This window comes from Vicia villosa, linkage group LG1 (assembly GCF_029867415.1).
Source record: "Vicia villosa cultivar HV-30 ecotype Madison, WI linkage group LG1, Vvil1.0, whole genome shotgun sequence".
Taxonomy (NCBI): Eukaryota; Viridiplantae; Streptophyta; class Magnoliopsida; order Fabales; family Fabaceae; genus Vicia; species Vicia villosa.
In genome coordinates this window covers 234440431-234462607 of record NC_081180.1, presented here as the reverse complement: position 1 = coordinate 234462607, position 22177 = coordinate 234440431, and the positions used below count along the sequence as shown (strand labels likewise).

Sequence of the window (22177 nt, the reverse complement as noted above, 5' to 3'; positions counted from 1 at the left end):
GGACCTTCAAATCCTGCTCGACCAGCGGTCAATGTCAATACTGAAGATAACTCTGGGGAGAATTTTCCTGAATACATAATACATAGAGGAGTTCGTTGCTACTGGAAAGCTGTCGACGTTCCGAATGTTGTTCGCCGCTCAAAGTAATCACCTCGCTGTTATTTTGACCTCCTGCCTTGCCCAAAGCAGAGAGATGTTTTATAGGGCTTTGCTTTTAAATGTTCCGCCCAAATAACTTTGTGTATAGGGCTTTGTTTTAAAAGTTTCCCTCTTTGTCCTGCCCAAGACAAATGAGTTTGTGTTTAGGGCTTTGTTTCAGAAATGAATCATAAATAAAGTGTCATTTTGAATTCCCTACATTATATGTTTTGTTTTTGCTTTTTCTGGAAATGGTAATCCTAAAAAACCAAAATAAAATTAAAAAAAAAACTTTTTCAAAAAAAAAATCTGCATACACTCCTGCATTCATAAATTTTCTGAAATAGATATAAATCACATGTGCAGATTTACTATTGATAAACCCATTGAATGCAATAACCCTATGCCCTCTCCCAACTTTGAGTTTCCTGTGTTCGAAGCCGAAGAAGAGGAAGAAGAGGAGATCCCGGACGAGATCTCTCGATTACTTAAGCACGAGGAAAGAGCCATTCTGCCTCATAAAGAGCCTTTAGAAAAGATCAACTTGGGTTCTGAAGAAGACAAAAAAGAAGTGACCATTGGATCGCTGCTTGATGCTGATATCAAGAGTAAGTTGACAGACCTTCTCAAAGAATACGTTGACGTGTTTGCCTGGTCCTACCAAGACATGCCTGGGTTGGATACCAATATTGTTCAGCATTACTTGCCATTGAAGCCAGAATGTCCGCCAGTTAAGCAGAAATTGCGAAGGACTCACCCTGATATGGCTAACAAGATCAAAACAGAAGTTCAAAAGCAGCTCGACGCAGGTTTTCTTGTCACCTCTGAGTATCCTCAATGGTTGGCTAACATAGTGCCAGTTCCAAAGAAAGATGGCAAAGTCAGAATGTGTGTTGAATACCGTGACTTGAACAAGGCCAGTCCAAAAGATGACTTTCCATTACCACATATCGACATGCTGGTTGATAACACCGCTAAGTTCAACGTCTTTTCCTTCATGGACGGGTTCTCCGGTTATAATCAGATCAAGATGGCTCCTGAAGACATGGAGAAGACATCTTTCATCACCCCATGGGGTACCTTTTGCTACAAAGTGATGCCGTTTGGATTGAAGAATGCCGGCGCAACTTACCAAAGGGCAATGACTACTCTCTTTCATGACATGAGGCATAAAGAAATAGAAGTTTATGTGGACGACATGATAGCCAAGTCCAGCACAGAAGAAGAACATATTGAATACCTTTTGAAGTTGTTTCAACGACTAAGGAAATATCAGCTTCGCTTGAATCCTAACAAATGTACTTTTGGGGTTAGATCTGGAAAACTCTTGGGTTTCATTGTCAGCCAAAGGGGTATTGAAGTAGATCCCGACAAAGTCAGAGCTATTCAAGAGATGCCTGCACCAAAAACTGAAAAACAAGTAAGAGGATTTCTCGGACGATTGAACTATATCTCCAGGTTTATCTCTCAAATGACTGCTACTTGTGGGCCAATTTTCAAGCTTCTCCGCAAAGATCAAGGGGTTGTATGGACTGAAGATTGCCAGAAAGTGTTTGACAGTATCAAAGAGTACCTGTTAGAACCACCAATATTGATTCCTCCAGTTGAAGGAAGACCATTAATCATGTACCTTACTGTGTTAGAAGAATCCATGGGCTGTATGCTTGGACAGCAAGATGAAACTGGTAAGAAGGAGCATGCCATCTATTACTTGAGTAAGAAATTCACAGATTGTGAGTCTCGTTACTCCATGCTCGAAAAAACATGTTGTGCTTTGGCCTGGGCTTCAAAACGTCTCCGCCAATACATGATCAACAATACTACTTGGTTAATCTCCAGAATGGATCCGATCAAGTATGTCTTTGAAAAGCCCGCCTTAACAGGAAGGATTGCCCGATGGCAAATGCTGTTATCCGAATATGACATTGAGTACCGTGCCCAAAAAGCGGTCAAAGGAAGCATTCTCGCCGATCACTTGGCGCATCAACCAATTAATGAATATCAATCTCTCAAGTTTGACTTTCCTGACGAAGATGTCTTGTACTTAAAGATGAAAGATTGTGACGAACCGTTACCAGAAGAAGGTCCTGATCCTGGATCAAGATGGGGCCTAATTTTTGATGGAGCAGTAAACGCTTTTGGCAATGGAATTGGGGCAATCATCATCACTCCCAAGGGTACTCACATCCCGTTCTCCGCCAGGCTACTGTTTGATTGTACCAACAACATCGCAGAATACGAAGCTTGTATCATGGGTCTCGAAGAAGCCATTGATTTAAGGATCAAGATCCTAGACATATATGGAGATTCAGCCCTCGTGATCAACCAAATCAAAGACAAATGGGAAACTTACCACCCTGGCTTGATTCCCTACAGAGATTATGCAAGACGTCTGTTGACTTTCTTCAACAAGGTTGAATTGCATCATATACCTCGAGATCAGAATCGAATGGCAGACGCCTTGGCTACTCTATCTTCCATGTTCAAAGTCAATCATTGGAATGATATGCCTACAGTCAGAATCACGCGCCTTGAAAGGCCCGCCTATGTGTTTGCAACTGAAGCAGTTGTCGATGATAAACCGTGGTTTCACGACATCAAACGCTTCCTTCAAACTCAAGAGTACCCACTTGGGGCATCAAACAAAGATAAGAAAACTCTAAGGAGGCTTTCTGGCAGTTTCTTCCTGAACGGAGATGTGTTATACAAAAGAAATTTCGACATGGTTTTGCTCAGATGCGTGGATAGACACGAAGCAGACATGTTAATGCATGAAGTGCATGAAGGGTCCTTTGGAACTCATTCAAATGGGCATGCAATGTCCAAAAAGATCTTAAGAGCAGGATACTATTGGTTGACAATGGAATCAGACTGTTACAAACACGTGAAGAGATGTCACAAGTGCCAGATCTATGCAGATAAGATCCATGTGCCACCGACTCTACTCAACGTTCTCTCATCTCCGTGGCCTTTCTCTATGTGGGGTATCGATATGATTGGAATGATCGAACCGAAAGCTTCAAACGGTCATCGTTTCATCTTGGTAGCAATTGATTACTTCACCAAATGGGTCGAAGCAGCATCTTACGCCAATGTTACAAGACAAGTGGTTGTGAGGTTCATCAAGAACAACATCATTTGCCGATATGGTGTTCCCAGCAAGATCATTACTGACAATGGATCAAACTTGAACAACAAGATGATGAAAGAACTGTGTGAGGAATTCAAGATTGAGCATCATAACTCTTCTCCTTACAGACCCAAAATGAACGGCGCCGTCGAAGCCGCCAACAAGAACATTAAGAAGATTGTCCAGAAAATGGTCATCACTTACAAAGACTGGCATGAAATGCTGCCATTTGCTTTACATGGGTACCGTACTTCAGTGCGTACTTCAACAGGGGCAACTCCCTTTTCTCTAGTATACGGCATGGAAGCTGTGCTCCCCGTAGAAGTTGAAATCCCGTCAATGAGAGTCCTCATGGAAACTAAGTTATCAGAGGCTGAATGGTGTCAAAGCAGATACGATCAGTTGAACTTAATCGAAGAAAAACGTATGACTGCTCTATGCCATGGACAGTTATACCAAACAAGGATGAAACAAGCCTTCAACAAAAAGGTTCGACCTCGTGAATTTCAAGAAGGAGACCTCGTGCTTAAAAAGATCTTGTCTTTTCAACCATATTCTAGGGGCAAATGGTCTCCTAATTACGAAGGCCCGTATGTTGTCAAAAGAACATTTTCTGGCGGCGCCATGACTCTTGCAACCATGGATGGTGATAAACTCCCACATCCTGTGAATGCTGATGCAGTCAAGAAATACTTTGTCTAAAAAAGAACAAAAGAACAGCTCGGTAAGTCGAAAACCCGCAAAGGGCGACTTAGGCAAAAATGAGCGTCTCGGTGGACTGAAAACCCGAAAGGGCGGTCCAGGCAAAAATTAGAGACAATAAACAGAAAAAATTATCCTGGTAGATTGAAAACCTGAAAGGGCAATCTAGGCAAAAATTAGGGATTCATGACAAAGTAACTGCATCAGTCCGTACTTCGTCACCTGAGGAGTCTTCTTCATCAAAGGATCTTCGATCAAATCATCGCCAATCTGAAGCGACAAACACAGTTGGAACTCAAAGTTGTTAGGGAATAGTGGTTATTGCTTTCAATGTAGCCTTTTCCGCATAATTACCATTTCTAACTTTTGTAAATACTCCATGGAATCACGCCTTTAGCTGATTACCATCCTATTAAATAAATTTGAGCCTTGTGCCCGTTTGTTTGCAATCTTTAATTTCTTTCAGCTTGCAAAATGACGCTTTAACTGTGTTATTCGTTTTTGAAGAAAAAAATAAGTTTTAAATGAATTTACTTCACTTTTCTTTTTCAAAATAAAAGCGAAACTTTCCTTTGAGTGGTGAACAACGGAAGGAACATCAGCAGTCGTCTCCATAGGATGAACAAAAGGATTCTCCCTGGAAAAAAATTATTGAGACAACGGTATTCTTGTCCCAGAAAAGAATTCTTGAAGCAATTATCCCTCGAGGTAAAGAAGCTCTTCTATCCCCAGTGAAGAAGCTCTTCTATCCCTAGTGACGAAGATTTTCCATCTCCAGTGAAGAGGTTCTTCCATCTCAATGAGAAAAGATGCTCATCTTCCCCAGAGAAGTTTAAAGCACGCAACACCATTCATCACCTGTGTTATCTACACCGTGTTGAAGAACATTTGCCAAGTATCTGGTTGTATTGCGACGTCGGTCCTTCTCCAGTATATACTTCATTGTCTGTCAGTATTGACAGTATGCATGCTACATTCATGACATTCATCATTCATACATATTTGCATCATTTATGCATTCTTGCATTTTTCAATATTTGCTTCATATTCACTTGCTCAGGATATATCTATCCCAAAAAAAAAAAAAAAGAAAAAAAAAAAAGAAGAAGAAAGAAAAGGGAAAAAGAAACAAGTATGGGCGTGTCATCTCTCCAGTAGGTTGTCACCCATAAGCAGAGATAACATCTTCTTTCTCCAGTTCCCCACTGAGATCATTCCTCGTGGAAGAAGGTTGCTTTAGTTTTCTCCTCACAAAGGAGAAAATACCCATTCGAGTTCATTCCTCATGGGTACAAAGTCTTGTTTCACTATTTCTTTCCAATTCATTCTTGGTTAGAACCTTGTCTTTACCAAAAAAATTCAAATTCCGATTCTCCAAATAGAGTCAAGAAAAAAATTGAACCATAAACAATCGCCTCGTCATCTGAGCAGTTTATGTTTCTTCCAAAAGATTTTTCCTCTCCAGGAAATCAATCATGAAGACCATTTGACAAATCAGGGCTTTATTACTGTTCACAAGGCTGAATAACCAGTAATTTCCCTAGCAAAGTCTCCAGAATCATTTTATCACTCGGCTGATAATTGATCATGTCTTCAAAACCACTATCACGAGGCTGGTAGTCGGTAACCTTTTGTTCTGGTTATATTATTTAACTTGTCTATCACCATGCTGATAGTCGATAATATTAACCGAACCTTTGAAACTCTTTTTACCTTGTCAAGTCTATCACCATGCTGGTAGTCGGTAACACAGTTTCATACCTTTCACCTTCGCATTATTAAACAAGTCTATCCCTTTGTTGATAGTCGATAATGTCGATAGGTAAGCTTTTCTTACAAAGCTATCATTCCCAGGCGAAGCATACACTTGCTTTCCCAAAAAAAAACGGATTCTCTTCCTAAAACGGATTGAGACATCCTTCCCAACTTCTTTTCCCCAGCGGAGTCAGTTTTGATATTCCCTCGGTAAAGATATCCTTGCATCATTCGCAATTTTGGTATCTTAGGTCCAAAATTTGCGTCTTCTGATATTTAAGTCTCTTCCACCCTATCAAAACGAAGATTTTTCAATCTTCATGTCTCAGGTTGAAGAAACTTAAATAGGGGCATCTGTCATACCCCAATTTTTGACCTAAGATACCACCTCATATCATTGCATATGCATCATCTGCATCTCTAACAAAATGCATAGCTTGTGTTTGCTACTTGTGGCTCAGCAGGGTTTAATCAAGAGATCATTCATCAGTGCAAGAAACAGTCAATTAGGGTTTTGTTCTCCCTTCATCTCAAATGAATCATCTTCATCAACAATCAACATTTGGTCCTCAGAGATTCATTTCAACAAGCTCAAAGACTTTGAATCAACCAGATTAGGGTTTTGACTGGAGATGGCATACTCCTGACTTTTGCTCAGGATTTGACCTAATGCCTTGGGACATGACCTCAAGACTACAAGTGCATCATTTTGACCTAATCCATTGGCTCATAACATCTCCTACACAAGGATTGATCAACAGTGAAATTTCAAATCCTCAGATCAGGGTTTTGGAACTATCAGGGACTGAAATCAGGGATCACATTTGGGAAACCCTAAAAATCCCCAGGAAGTCAATCAAAGGTTTCAATCATCTTCAAATAATCCCTATGACAACATCCAATGGAAATTACATCTCAATTCAAGATCCACAGTCATCAATTTCATCTGGTCGACAATTAGGGTTTTTGACCTAATTCACTGAACAACTGACTTTTTAATCAGGACATGGTGTCACAACTCAAACCATGGCTTAATATCCTCTAATACTTCAATATGATCCATTCATACCATTCATATGGTGGGGATAGCCTGTTTCATTTGAAAACTCCAGAAACGCGATTCGTCTGAAAAAGTCAACTGTACAAGATCACCATTGACTTTTGGGGAAATTGGGTCAACCATGACTTTTGAAGTTTTAAATCATCAATATATGAAGTATGAAGTCATTTGATCAAGAGAAATCAAGAAAATCAATCAAGAATCAAAAAGTCAAAGTTTGACTTTCCATACTTAGAAAAATTTCTAAGTGTTTTTCATGGTTTTTTCCAAACTTTGAAAGGGAATTTCTCAAAATTTCACCTACAAACTGAAAAAAACTTCCAACATGAAAGTTGTAGATTTTGATCCAATAAACAACTTTGACACATATAATTTTTTTCCATAAGATCAACCATTTAAGAGATATGGAGCTTCAAAGTTGGCATCTTATGAAAATTTCACTTAAAACTTCATTTTCTTCAAAGTTCATGGATCTTTTTCACCCATTTCCTTAAAGGTCTTGAAGAAACTTTCAACTAGGCTTTTGAAGTGTGTAACATGAGCTTTCCAAAATGTCCAAGAGCATGAAAAAATATGGAGTGTAGCTATGGTTTTGAATTATGCATTTAGTGATCATTTTCACTTGAATTTTCACCATTTTTCACTAAGTTTCAAGACTACATTGCCTATAATCCAAGTAATGATGCAAAGAGGCAATAATTGAAGATATTTTCTCTGATTTGAGATCAGAATGGAAGAGGATAAGAAGCTTGAGTTTTAACCATGGTTTGGTCACTTTAACCATTTTGCATTAAATGTAAAAGATTCCTTTTTATCTCTTAAGCCAAATCATCAAACTTTGATCAAGTTGCAAAGCTCTGCATTCAGAACTCTTGGCCTATAAATAGAGGTCCAAACTTCATTGCAAATCACACCAAAACCTCACAATTATAGGTTTTCTCTCTTCTTTCTTGAATTACAAGTCATGTGTTTCAAAGTGAGGTAGAAAACTCAACCTCCAAACCTTGCAAGTTCTGAACAAAGTGATGCTTCCCACAACTTCTAAATGTCATATATGATGTGTCTGAATCACTCATACACCCCAAAACACCTGAAAACTCAAAATCATCATCTCACCTCCAAATATGCATAACATGAGACTTATCATGCCAATTTTTGTTCAGGCTCAATTCTGTCCAAACTACCACTTCTAACATCATCCATATATCACATATGAACTATCCAATCCATCACATATAGCCAATAACCTCAGAATCATCAAATTCGATTCACTCTTGAAGCTTATGCAGATCGGGTACCATGGCCATGCCCAGATGAATTCAGATGGTTCCAAGCATCCAGACACCTTCCATAAGGTTCATTGAAGCTATCCAGATCATCAAACAACTTCTGTAACACCTCCAAGCAAGAATTCGATTCTCAGTTGTGCCGTTTTTAAGGTAAGTGCTCATGAACTTCAAATTCATACTTCCACGCATCATAAATGAAATGTGAGCATACCATCTTGTTTCTGCACCTATGAGGATCATTAACCCTCAATCAATTGCATCATAACTTGCACATACACGATTTCACATTAAATTTCAGTTCTAGGGTTCTTCATGTTCATGCGAAAATTGACCCCTTTAGAGCAAAAATAAATGAATTCTGAGATCACCATCATGTTCCTTGTGAAAAACCGAGTGAGATAGACCCTTTGCTTGATCAAAACAACACAGTTTTAGAGATTTTCAAATTTCAGTTGGAGGGTTGTTCTTGGCGCGTTTTTGGTTCAAAGGATTTCTGGAAATTGATTTAAAATATAATTAATTCAACGCGTGTATATTACAAGCCACGAGCGTGGCTCAGTTGGCTTTTGTTTTGAGTAGTGACCTCAGGGTCACGAGTTCAAGTCCCTATGGGACCAAACCCTTCTTTTTTATCACTATTTCTCTTCATTTTCTTCACAACTTCAACCATTAATTTAACCAATCAAATTAACTCATTTTTTATTCATTTTTTACACACTTATTATTTTATATACATATTTTATGAATACCAAAAAAAATCATCAAAAAATATTTATTTGATACATTTTTAAATAGGTTTAAAATGACTTATTTTTAAGTATTTTTAATACTTTAAATATTGTTTTTTTTCATTTAATTTTTAACCTAATCACTTGTAAATATTTTTTGAATAAACCCTAATCATCTAAGTGTTAATTGAAGACAATCTTTTTGTTTATCTTGATTAATTTGACTCCTTTAAAAATTCAAATCATTTTAAAACAAGCGATCACGATTCATTCAAAAACGATAAACCATTTTCTTTTGATTTTCAAAGAAAACTATTGATTAAATCTTTTTAATTGATCAATTGATTTTCAAAACGATGTGGGGCCTCTCGAATATTAGAGAGTATAAGACCCACTCCTTTTTCTTTTTACACAGTCTTTTTATTCAAAATAAATAAACTTTCTTTCAAAACAAACTTTCAAACAGTTTTTCAAACGACGCGTCTGCTTTTCAAATATACCATGGGCCTCCATGTAGGTATAAGCCCCAAGCCCTTTTGTACATACCCACTCTAGTACATGAAATTAGGTATTTCATTGTACGCCTTTTGTACATATCTCGATCATTGTGTTTTTTAAGCTTTGAATAACAAACCAAAAATGAAGGTTTTCTTTAAATCTTCCAAAAAATATACCATGGGCCTCCATGTAGGTATAAGTCCCAAGCCCTTTTGTAAATACCTGTTTACATAGCTTTGAATAAATTCAAATGGACCTCTCCTCGAGTGTGAGTCCCGAGCCCCCGTGTATACAAATGGATCATGCTTACAGGTATATTTCCTTCATAAACTCCATTATATACACACACTTTGTCATATATGTATAACTGTTCATATTTGTTCATGTACTTGTTCATATTTGTTCGTACTTGTTCATATTTGTGATTGTGTTATATGCTTATTCAACTTAGTACAACACTAGGTTCCCCATAGCCTCCTATTGGGCTTCGTGCAAAGAATCTCCACTAGTTTAGGTTAGGACATAGAGTATGGTTTCCCGGTGAAATCGCTCTAAGAGCTCAAACCAACTATACCATGCCTCCCCTTGGGCTTTGTACAAACGAGTGACCCTCCCATAGCCTCCTCTTGGGCTTACAATGCAAGGACCCTGGATTGTCCCTCCCATAGCCTCCTCTTGGGCTTACAATGCAAGGACCCTTGGATAGCCTCCTCTTGGGCTTCGTACAAGGACCCACGGGCTTCTTATAAGCATCCCCAATATCCAAACACAAATACCCTAGGAGATTAGACATTTTTCATCTCTATGCTAGGAGTATCTCTTCTATATCATCACAAACAATCAATCAATCAAACTTTTTTGCCACAAGTCTGGCTAATCAATCAAATTTCTTTTGCCACAAGGCTGGCTAATCAATCAAACCGTTTTGCCACCGTACTGGCTGATTAATCAAAGTTTTTGTCACAAGGCTGACTTCATTGAAACTTTTGCCACAAGGCTGGCTGATTAATCAAAACTTTTTGTCACAAGGCTGACTTCATTGAAAGTTTTTGCCACAAGGCTGGTTAAACAAACAAACAAAAATCAAATAGATGTATGTAATGATATAGATTAGATACATCTAGCATTTAGACGACATTTGTCTATTTTCCTTTGCTTCCACTAGCATAAGTGGGAACTACGATTGCTCTGACTTTCTCAAAATCCCTTTGAGAATACGTAGGCACAAGGTCGATCCTTGGCGAGCAAAACAAAACAAAAAAAACCATTCAAACCTTAGCACCCGTAGACCCCGAGCTACAGATGCTCTGATTCCCTCTAAGGGATATGTATGCAGAGGATCGCGATGATCTTTGCGAGCATAATCAAACAAACACCTTAGGTCTCACCTATTTCACAACAGAACCTCCACCGTAACATGGAATGAAAAACAATAAAGAACCCTGTAGAGTACTACAGATACGTTGGGTGCTAATACCTTCCCTTCGTATAACCAACCCTCTTGCCCAAGATCTCTCCCCCACCTTTTAGGTTATTGCAGCTTTTTCCCTTTTCCTCCTTTGGAAATAATAAAAAGTTTGGTCGAAACAAAGAAAAATCATTTTTTATGAGCACTCGAGCCCAAAGAAGGCATCAGGTGTCTCATCCACAAAAAAGAGGAACAAAACGATTTTTCGCCCGCGACAGAAAAATGGCGACTTCACTGGGGACCATCTTTTTATTGTTTCCAAAGGAAGGGTTATTTCTAATTATTGTTTTTATTTTAATTTTTGTTACATGTGTGATTCTTTGGTTCTGTTACTTGTGTGGTTCTGTTACAAGTGATACATTATGGACAAATCCTAACCCGGATTAAGTACACATAAGAAATTAGGTGGAGGGTATAGTCATGTGCAGGCGCACTTGAGAACCCCAACCCATCCTGGCCTTATTAGGACGTGGTGCAGAAACGATCCAGGTGAAGACTTGGATAGTTGTCATGCGGAGAACCACACTCAGACGAGTTTTTCTTGAGAATATTTCTGGCTCATCAGTTTAGTTGTGAAAGCCGGTAATATCCGAAAGAAAAATGTAGACTCTGACGTATCAGTAGAACATGTTGTACAGGTGATTAACTAGATCTATCCCTATTTGGTCCTCTGACCTCATGCTCGTGACGCTGGACCTTTGAACCTGTGTGTACTATGTTTGAATTACCATGTTTGTGTACCATGTTTGCGTTACCATTACCATGTCTGTTTTACCATGTTTGAATATGTGGCATTCATGCATCCACGCATTCATACATTCAAAAAAAAACCCATTTTTTTTCCATAAAAACATGATTTTTCCAAAGATTTAGAGAAATTTTCTTTGCAAACATTTTAGGATTTAGTCATGGAAGAAGTAAAAAGGCATACCAAGAAATACGGTTTCAAAGCGCCTGATGTGGGAAAACTGATAGAGTTAGCATCTTCTGTACAAAATCCTTCCAATTTTAGGAAAAGTTATGGAAAACTTTTGCCTATTTTGAACACTCATGTTGATGAAGGACTTCTCAAAACTTGGGTTCAGTTCTATGATCCCGTCTACCGTTGTTTCACCTTTCCAGACTACCAGTTGGTACCGACCTTGGAAGAATATGCCAATCTTTTGGGTATCCCTGTGTCTGACAAAATACCCTTCAATGGTTTGGAAGCCATTCCTAAGTCACACGTCATTGCAGCAAGTACCCATTTGAAAAAGTCTGAAGTAGAGAGTAATTGGACTACCAAAGGAAACCTTCCGGGTTTAACTTCACACTTCCTGGTAAAGAAAGCCTTTGATTTCATTGAAACTGGTAGCATGATAGCTTTTGAAGCTGTACTAGCCTTGCTCATCTATGGGTTGGTTCTGTTTCCCAATGTCGACAACTTTGTTGATATCAATGCCATAAAGATTTTTCTGATTGGAAATCCTGTTCCGACTTTGCTTGGTGACATGTATTTCTCTGTCCATCATAGGAATCGCCAAGGCGGTGGAATCATTGTATGTTGTGCACCTTTGTTGTTCAAATGGATTGTTTCACACTTACCTGAGTCTCCTATTTTCACAGAAAACCGAGAAGGTTTGCGTTGGCCTCGAAGACTTATGTCTCTTACTAATAATGATATCCGTTGGTATACCTTGGCTCGCTGTGGTACAGAAACCATTGATAGTTGCGGAGAATTCGCCAACGTACCTCTCATTGGTACACAAGGAGGAATTAACTACAATCCGATCTTAGCCCGACGACAACTCGGGTATGCAAATTCAGTTAAACCAATTCTTCAATTTCGTAAGCATTGTTCGAAAATACCTTTAAGATTCGAAAGGGTCCTTCCCAGTGTGGGGACCATTTACCAAGTGCCTGATTCTTTCGATCTATAGGTAAAATAACTTTCCAAACTAGGTCATTATTAATAAATGTTTTACCTTTCACCTTTTTGTTGTATGCTCTGGACACTCTTTCCTTTTGTCTTTTTATCATTTTCAGCGCTCGAAGTCTCTCTTCGTCCAAATCTACCAACTCATTCATCATTAACTCCCAGTATACGTTGGGAGGAATATCTGCTTGCCTTTGTATTCTTACTGATTGTAAATATATCTCGATTGGAAGTACTGCATCATGTCCAAACGTCAACTGGAAAGGGGTTGTGTTTGTAGCCTCTTTTGGAGATGTTCGACAGGCCCAAAGTTCTTGGTCCAAAGTTTTATGCCAATTCTTGGGTTTCTTTCCCACATGTTTTTTAATAAGGCCAATTATTATTTTGTTTGCTGCTTCAACTTGTCCATTTGCTTGAGCATAGTAAGGTGTAGAAGTAAATAACTTGAAACCTATTTCTTTGACAAAGTCTTGCATTTTTCGTCCAGTAAAGACTGATCCTTGATCAGTTGTTATACTTTCTGGGATTCCGAACCTATATATAATATGTTTCTGAATAAACTCAATCACGGCCTCTTGATCCACATTCGCCAGTGGTATTGCTTCGACCCATTTCGTGAAATAGTCTATTCCTACTAATATATACCTTTGACCTTTAGACGACTTAGGGTGAATTTCTCCAATCAAATCTAATGCCCATCCCCTAAAAGGCCAAGGTTTCACTATTGTACTTAATTCGTTTGCTGGAGCGTGTTGGATACCTGCATGTTCTTGGCACTCTTGACACCCTTTCGCAAACTCTATGCAATCTTTTAACATCGAAGGCCAGTACATCCCATAACGAAACAAAAGCCATTTCATTTTGTGCCCTGCTTGATGTGCACCACATGCTCCACTGTGTACGTTCGACAGGGCCAGATATGCTTCTGCTTCACCCAAGCATTTCAATAATACCCCTTCAGGAGTTTTCTTGAACAATTCATTTCCCATCAGGAAATATGACAGGGCTCTATACTTGATTTTCCTGTCTGTATCCGTCGAAGGATTTTTTAGATAGTTTATTATTGGACTCCTCCAATCTATATCTGCCAATGAGTCTATGTTTAATACTTCGAATTCTTCTTTGTTGGCATAACCCAATTGCGAATTCTCTAGGTCACTTGGGGAAAGTTTAGTAGACATTGCTCTCCCTCTTACTTCAATCAATTCCTCTAACTTCTCTTTTGATACTTTGTATCCTGAAGCTAATTGTGCCAAGTCATTTGCTTCTTGGTTATTTATCCTTGATATGTGTTTTAATTCCACATATTCGAATTTCTTGAGTAGCCTATTTGCTATGACAAAATACATGATCAAATTTTCTTTGATGCACTTGTATTCCTTTGTCAATTGTTTAATGACCAATTCGGAGTCTCCTTTAATTTCGACTCTGGTTGCCCCCAATTCTAACAAAGCTTCAAGTCCAGCAATTAATGCTTCGTATTCAGCTTCGTTGTTGGAGCATAATGGACCTTCGATTTTATACTTGAGCTTTGTTGGAATTCCATCAGGAGAAATTATCAACATTCCAACTCCAGTTCCTTCTCTATGCGTTGAACCATCGAAGTATAACTTCCAGGGTTTTAAACCCACATACTGTTGATGACTCTCAACTACTGCATGGTCGACAATGAAGTCTGACACAATTTGACCTTTCATTGCCTTGAGAGGCTGAAATATTAATGAATATTCAGTAAGGGCTAAAGCCCACTTACCAATTCGACTATGTAGTATTGGCTTGGATAACATATGTTTAATAACATCACAATGAGATGAAACATAAACATCAACTGGCTTTATATAATACTTAAGTTTGATACAAGAGAAATACAAGCAAAGGCAGAGCTTTTCTATAGCAGTATATCTAGTCTCTGCATCATTGAGTACTCTACTTAAGTAGTAAATGGCTCTTTCGATGCCATTCTCATCTTCTTGCGCCAACATGCTGCCTATTGTTTTATCCGATGCTGAAATGTATAGGCGCATGTGCTTCTTCCCATTTGGGGGAGATAAGATTGGTGGACAAGTCAAGTATTGCTTGATCTGATCGAAAGCTTCTTGATGTTCCGCACGCCATTCAAATTCTCCTTGCTTAAGCCGTAGTAGAGGTGAGAAAGCTTGCGTGCGTCCACTCAAATTAGAGATAAATCTCCTTAAGAAATTTATCTTTCCCAATAATGATTGTAGTTCTTTCTTTGTGGATGGAGACTTGGTTTCCATTATGGCTTTCGTCTTGTTCTGGTTAATTTCTATTCCTTTTTTGTGGACTACGAAACCCAAGAAATCACCTGCCTGTACAAAGAAAGCACATTTGAGGGGGTTCATCTTCAAGCCATGTTTCCTCATTCTTTCGAATGATTGGCTCAAATGGTCGAGATGACTCATACCCGAGGTAGACTTTACCATAATGTCATCTATATATACTTGCATGAATGTTTCTATAAAGTCATGGAATATAGAATTCATTGCTCTTTGATAAGTTGCCCCAGCATTTTTTAAACCAAAAGGCATTACAACCCATTCGTAAGTGCCTATTGCCCCTGGGCAACGAAATGCTGTTTTGGATACATCATCCTCTGCAATAAAGATCTGATTGTATCCAGAATATCCATCCAACATGCTCAAATACTCGAAGCCTGCGGCTGAGTCTACTAGCATTTCTGCTACAGGCATGGGATATTCGTCTTTAGGAGTGGCTGCATTAAGATCACGAAAGTCTATGCATACTCTTAATGAACCATTCTTTTTAATTACAGGTACTATATTAGCAATCCATTCAACATACCTTGTAGTTCGGATAAACTTGCAACGTAGAAGCCTTTCGACCTCTGCTTTAATCTTCGAATGAATCTCTGGCGCGAACCTCCTAGGAGTTTGCTTTACAGGCTTCTTCCCTTCTTTTATTGGTAGTTTCAATTCAACCAAGTCTCTTCCTAGACCAGGCATCTCATCATAATCCCAAGCAAAACAATCTCTGTTTTCTTTCAACATTTTGATGACCGTTGCTTTTAGTTCTGGTTCTAGTTTCACGCTGATGTATGTTATTCTTTTTTGATCCATGTCTCCAAGATTTACTTCTTCAAGTGGATCTTGAGCCAACATCTTTATATTCGACGCCATTGGGTCTTTTTCAAATCCCAAAGGTTCTTCGTCGTAAATTGCATCTAACCTTTGACTCGATTCTTCTCTCATGATCTTTTCGACTTGAACCGGGTCTCCAGAGTATTCGAAACTCGTATGTATCTCTAACTCTATTACTCCTTTTTTGGTTAGAACTGCGTTCATCTTTGCATTTGATAGTTCGGCTTCGAGAGCCGCCTTCCTTTTGTTCTCGGCCACGTAAGCCGAAATCTTTTCGAAGAAGGAAGACTCAGACATTATTAATGTCATCGTCCCAGCCTGTTGGCCGTACTACTGGATAATTCTCCCATTGTGCTGTATCTGCTGGACCATCCATGATCTCTCTATCCCACTGGAATCCATTTGGGTGTAAAGTTAAATAGTACAATGCATTCTTATTTGGGGCATACATCTCTTCTGCAGCATGACAAGGACTTATGTTTGCCAGGTTCCTATCGAAGTTGGTTTTATTCACCTGGTTAACTTCAGCCATATAGTAACTCTGATCTCCTTCGATATTCTCCACTATACCATCTTCCCTCCAAATTGTCACCCTTTGATGCATTGTGGAGGGCACAACTGCCACCCCATGAATCCATTCCCTACCAAGCAAAAGGTTGTAATTTGCTTTTGCTGGTATAACCATGAAAATAGTTGGCCTTGTGACTGAGCCCACTGTCAAATTGACCTGAACGACTCCCAATGTTTGTCCTATCTTGCCTTCGTAGTTATATAAGACCATGTTATGTGGTCTTATATCAGTATCGAACATACCAATTCTCTTTAGCATGTATTGAGGCATTAGGTTCACCGCTGCTCCCCCATCGACTAGGACTTTATTAATGCCAACATTCTCGATTTTAGCCCGGATATAGAGTGGCTTCAAATGATTTCGCATACCCTCATCAGGCCTTTCGAAGAAAGCGTTCTGCTCTTCAACTGCACCATTATTCAGCACATAATAACACACAGGCTTGTGCTTCGCCATTTCCTCGATATCAGCCTCTTCGCAGTCTTCAACTTCAGTCTCCTGATTAAACTCATGAGGGAGTACGGATACAACGTTGCAATTGAGGTTTATAGACGACACTCCATCAGAATCGAAATCATTTGTCATTCTATCCTCTTCTTTCCAGGAATTGGAGCGCATCTTTTCTTCCTCTTCTAAAATGTTTTCAGCTTCGAAGAGCCTACGTTCCACCGGAGGTTTGTTTGACTTTGCCCCCTGGTGTGGGACTTGGTTGCTACTAGAATCTCCAACTTCTCTTGGTCTGTATTCCTTTTGAGCCTTTTTTATTCTCTGATGCCTTCTCCACTGGGAACGGGACATAGAATTTTTTCCTTTGTAATTCTCCAGTCGATACGCCTCTCGATTTGGTCTTTGAAATTGCTTCCTGTATGCCATTGCAGTTCTTCCTCCTTGGTCCCAACTTCGCCATTTGTTGTTTCTTGCATTAGCTTGCACCCATCTATCCCTGGGTGCATCTGCAGGGACTTTGAATGTTACCCTTCGAGCTCTGGGGTGTGGGCTATCAGGCCTCTTCGTTGGAGTCCATATGTCGAAACCGTATAGGTTAGGACGCAACCCCTGAGTTTCTCGACCCATGTAGCAGTACACACGTTCGAAAGATCTTGCCATCATTTCATCATAGACTGCCCCACATCTGGGGCATAGTGCAACTTCAGTGTTCCCTTTGTGGCATCTGACCAAAAATCCTACTAAGCTTTCCTCCATCCTTGGGTACACTTGTAGTAGGGGATTTGGTTCTCTCCCTGGGTGTTCCCATCTTTCGCGTCGAGCCCTTTCGAAGTTAGCTTCGACCCTTCGATTCAGCATGATCGAACACCTTGGACACATCCATTGTTTTCCACCATTCTTCTCATGGCAATTCCAAAGGTAGTCTTTGAGGCTTTCACCTTTTGGAAGAGCTTCGATGCCCCCATTTTGCCTCGTCAGCCATGTCTCCAATTCGCCAAATTCAGACACTGGACGTCTGGCGCTGACCATGTTAACAACTGCTGGAGGAACTTCAGAGATTTGGATTTTCTGGAGTTTCATTCTGAGGTCTTCAGTGGCCTCACTGTTGTCTTCCTTCGACCCTTCAGGTATCTCTGTCTTGGAAGATTCTTCAACATCAGTATTGAAGAGTGTATCATTATTTAGGCTCTCAGTAGCCTGCTTTCCATTGAACATTGTTTTGGTTTCCGCAACTTCGACTTCAGATGCCTCCACCATGTTGATATCTTCTAGCTCACAGAGGCTAGCATCAGCAATGTTCAGGGGATTGGTATCGACCTTCATGTGACTCTTGGTCTTGTTAGCAAACTTCAACCTTCCATCTTTGATAGCATTTTGAATTAGATCCCTGAAAAGAAAACATTGTGAAGTTTTATGGCCTAAAAAACCATGATATTTACAAAAACCTCTTTTCTTCCGTTGTTCCAACGGAGGAATTTTGGAATTTGGAGGCAGTATCATTTGGCCATCTTTTACCAGTAAATCAAATATTTCATCACACTTGGTAACGTTGAATGTATAGGTTTTCTTAGGGAACCTATCATTCTTATCGTTCTCTACTGGATTTTTTCCATTTGCAGGGTTTAACAATTTGCAGGCATAAGGTGGCGCTTCTTTTAACTCAGCTAAGTCTATTTCGACTTCTTCATGGTTATACGAGTCATTGAAAGACTCATCATCAGCGTCTTCGGCTTCGACGTACGCTACCCTTTCCTTTTTATAACTTTTATTTGCTCTAACCTTTTCTGCCTTCAAGCGTTCGACCTGTCGAACCCTATCTACCAACTGGGCCATATCCCTAAGGTATTGGGTATCTAGTTTCTTTCTAATTGAATAATCTAGACCACCCGCAGCCATTTCGACTAGTTCATGCTCTGGGACTGTTGTAAAACACCTTGATTTCAACATACGGAACCTATTCAAGTAATCATCGATTGGTTCTGTGAACTTCCTTTTAATACTAGCCAATTCTTTCAGACTTATCTTAGTTTGGCCTATATAGAATTGTTCATGGAAAAGCCTTTCTAGGTGTGCCCATGCATCTATTGAATTTGGTGGCAGGGTAGTGAACCAAATGAAAGCATTCTTTGTTAGCGAACTAGGGAAATATTTGATCCTTAGATCTTCGTTTCCTGCTAAGTCCCCTGCTTCTGTCAAATATCTAGCAATATGTTCCACCGTTGACTCGTTAGTTTCGCCTGAAAACTTTGTAAATTTGGGTACCTTAGTGCCCCTAGGCAACTCTATCTGCATGATATAATCTGATATGGGGGATGTATAATTTGGACGTCAAAGTCCAGTACTAAGGCCATTATTGGCCATAACCCTTTCTATCATGGCAGTTAAGTTATTTTCTGTAGCCAGATTTTCTCTTCTGACTCTTTGGACAATCTCATCTGGATGCTCATCTCTACCCACGATCCTTAATCTGGGTCTCTCTTCTTCCGTTTCCTGTCGAACGGGAACGGTTCTTTGATTTGAAGCCTCTAAATTAATTACTGGAGTTCCTTCGGTCATCTCTGTTCTTCGTGAGGGGCCTACATCTCTAGTGGCTGTCCTAGATGGTGGAACCACATCTTGTATACGTTCCAAAATGGGCCTCTCTTCTTGATTCGAAGGCTGTTTGTCTTTCCTTCTTGGTTGTGGCTCTCCCATGAAATCTGCCATTCGATTCATTTGGGATGATATCTTTTGGAAAGTTTCCACATTATCCCAATTTGTATTAGCAATATTTGTCGCTAGTGGGTTCAAAATTGAAGCCAATTCTTTGGCCAAGACCCCTAACATATCATGGTTGCTTGCATCCATTTCTTGCCGAAATGCTGCTTGGTTATTTGTGGTAAAATAGGGCATCTGGGTAGAAAAACTAGTGTTGTGTGCACTTCGACCCACTGAACCAACATTCGGTGAAAACGTCGCATTGTTAGTTGTGGCATATGTGGGCCCTGCCCCTCGTACGCTTGTTCCTAATGGATATGGCATTCCGTATGGATTATTTGGCCTCCACTCGAAAGTTGAATTCGTGCCTTGACCAAACAAGTTATTCGCAGCATTTGTCGAGGAAAACGGTATTTCCTCTGCGCTTGTGGATGAAGGTGCGGTTGTCGATACTGAAACTGGAATAGTCCCTGAAGGTCTTGTATTATTTTCAGGCATAGCCTGAGAATTATCTGCAGGTCTCGATCCATTTGGACCCGGTGTATCCCGTGTTCCCTGACTAGAAGTCGAATTTGCCGCTCCTGATCCTGAACCTTGTGGGGGACCTTGGTCACCCCCTGCACTGGCCGTAACGACCATTTTCTTGTTGTACCTTCGTTTGGGAATCGGTTGTGCACTGTTTGTTAACTTACCGTTCCTAAGGTTCATACAAGGTCTTGATATTGTCTAGACAAAAATAAAACAATTGATTAAAACAATCTGCTTGACACCGTCCCACTGGGCGTGCCAATTTGTTTACGGTGATTTCCGGTAAACAACCGCTAGTCTTCCAAACTATAATAAATATGATTTGGTTACTTGCATGATCGACTAGATTGATCCTAGGACACATAGTCAAAAAGATTGTTATCAATGGTCATTCGAACCATAGTCATGATTCGTCTTCGTTAATAAGAATTGTTTCGAATAAAACGAGTAGTCTTGACAATCACTTGGTTATACGCAAGTATAATTTCAGTGAAAGGATAAGTAAAATAACATATGAAACGAAAGTATTGTTAAAGCATAAAGAATCTTAAAATGCAGGAATGTTAAATACTTCAAAAGTAAATGACATGAAAGTAAAAATACAGAAATGTAAACGGCAAGAAGTAAATGAAATGCAATAATACTGAAAGATATTTGAAAACGAAAGAGAATACACATGTATTAAAATGGTGGTGTCATACGTACATTTTCTCAGCGAACTCTTTTTCTTAACACTTGATACTTGAGTAATATGTGAGTGATTTGTACAAAATGAACACACAGAATCCTAACATTAAGACTCCTATTTATACTAATTTCGACCTTAACGGCCCTACGCTAATCTAATGCCACGTTTCTCATAAGAACCCCAGAGACGCCATCTGTTATTTAGACAATTACGAAACCGTCTTCGAATTTCAAATCTTCCCGCCTGAGTCCTTCTTCGACGCGTGGCAGTGTATTTAAAAACACTACGAAAACACGCTAAGTAGTAATACTTGAACATATTTCATAAATTTTATCTAAGTCCTCGAAGACATATACTTCTACTAGCTTCAGTATTCATTATCTTCATAACGAACTTAGAAGTCTTCATTCTCGAAGCATGGCCATCAGGAGCCATTCTTTTATTTTTAAAGGATGGTCATCAGTAACCATCTTTCCTTCGAATTTTTACTTCTTCGAAGAACCAATTTATAAAACGAAATCTTCAGCTAACAGTCCGTCGCGTTAAGATATGTCCTACAAAAATTCGCAAAAAAATGAAACTGGGTGAGACATGTATAATTGAGGATGTGAGTGTAAAAGTTCAATTAGTCCCACAATAAAATGAGGGCAGGTCGGGTGGGTTCATAGGCACTACACTTTTGAAGTCTAAAAAAAGTATAAAAAAATTATGTTAATATTCGCACATGCAAAAGCCCACACAAAAACAACGTTGGCGGGGCGAGCATATTAGAGAGTGCACTTTAAAACTTTAGTGAGCACTGCAAAAAATGATGGCAAAACTGTTATATCCAACGGGTCAGGCCTGTTTTGCCACCCTTGGTTATATGTATATTTTTTAGACTTGAGTTGTTGTAGAACTTATATTATATTGTTGTAAGGTAATTAATTTTTAGATTTAAGTCGTCGCGGGACTTGTATTGAGTTGAAGAATTGTGTGTTATTTTGTGAATCTTGTCGCATATAACTTATAGTATTGTATCACTAGACTATTGTCAACTATTTTTTTTAATTCTTTCATAGGGAAAGTATCAACTTGCTCTTAAGAGGAATGACTGTCACATGATATTAACTTTTTCAAGTATTCAATCATATCGTTAAATGAGTTGACTTTTGAAGTGTCGTCTGGATGGTCAAGGTGATATTATTTAGAGAAAAAAATAGTAGAGAGTGATGTATTTTCCTTCCTTCACAAGAATTAGTGTCAGTCGAAGTTAAACTTGTTCCAAAGAAATTGTGTCAAAAGAAAAGACATTTTTCCTATGTTTAGAGAAATTGTACCAGATGGAATGACTATATTTCCTCATGTTTGACGAATTGGTGCCAAGGGGAATAACTTTATTTTCCTCGGTAGATAAAATGGTTCCATCAAAATATTTTATTCATTTAAAATGACTTTCTACATG

The 22177-nt window shown here is 39.1% G+C and overlaps 1 protein-coding gene across 1 annotated transcript; it reads left to right on the top strand.

Moving 5' to 3' along the window:
• Window positions 1-1660: 1660 nt before the first annotated feature.
• On the top strand, window positions 1661-21872 carry LOC131596698 (uncharacterized; the record flags this gene model as incomplete). The annotated part of the gene is made up of 2 exons (XM_058869430.1): window positions 1661-2893; window positions 21795-21872. Coding segments are annotated over 2 exons (1311 nt in total), but the record flags the coding sequence as incomplete, so codon positions are not given.
• Between the last annotated feature and the right edge of the window lie 305 nt (window positions 21873-22177).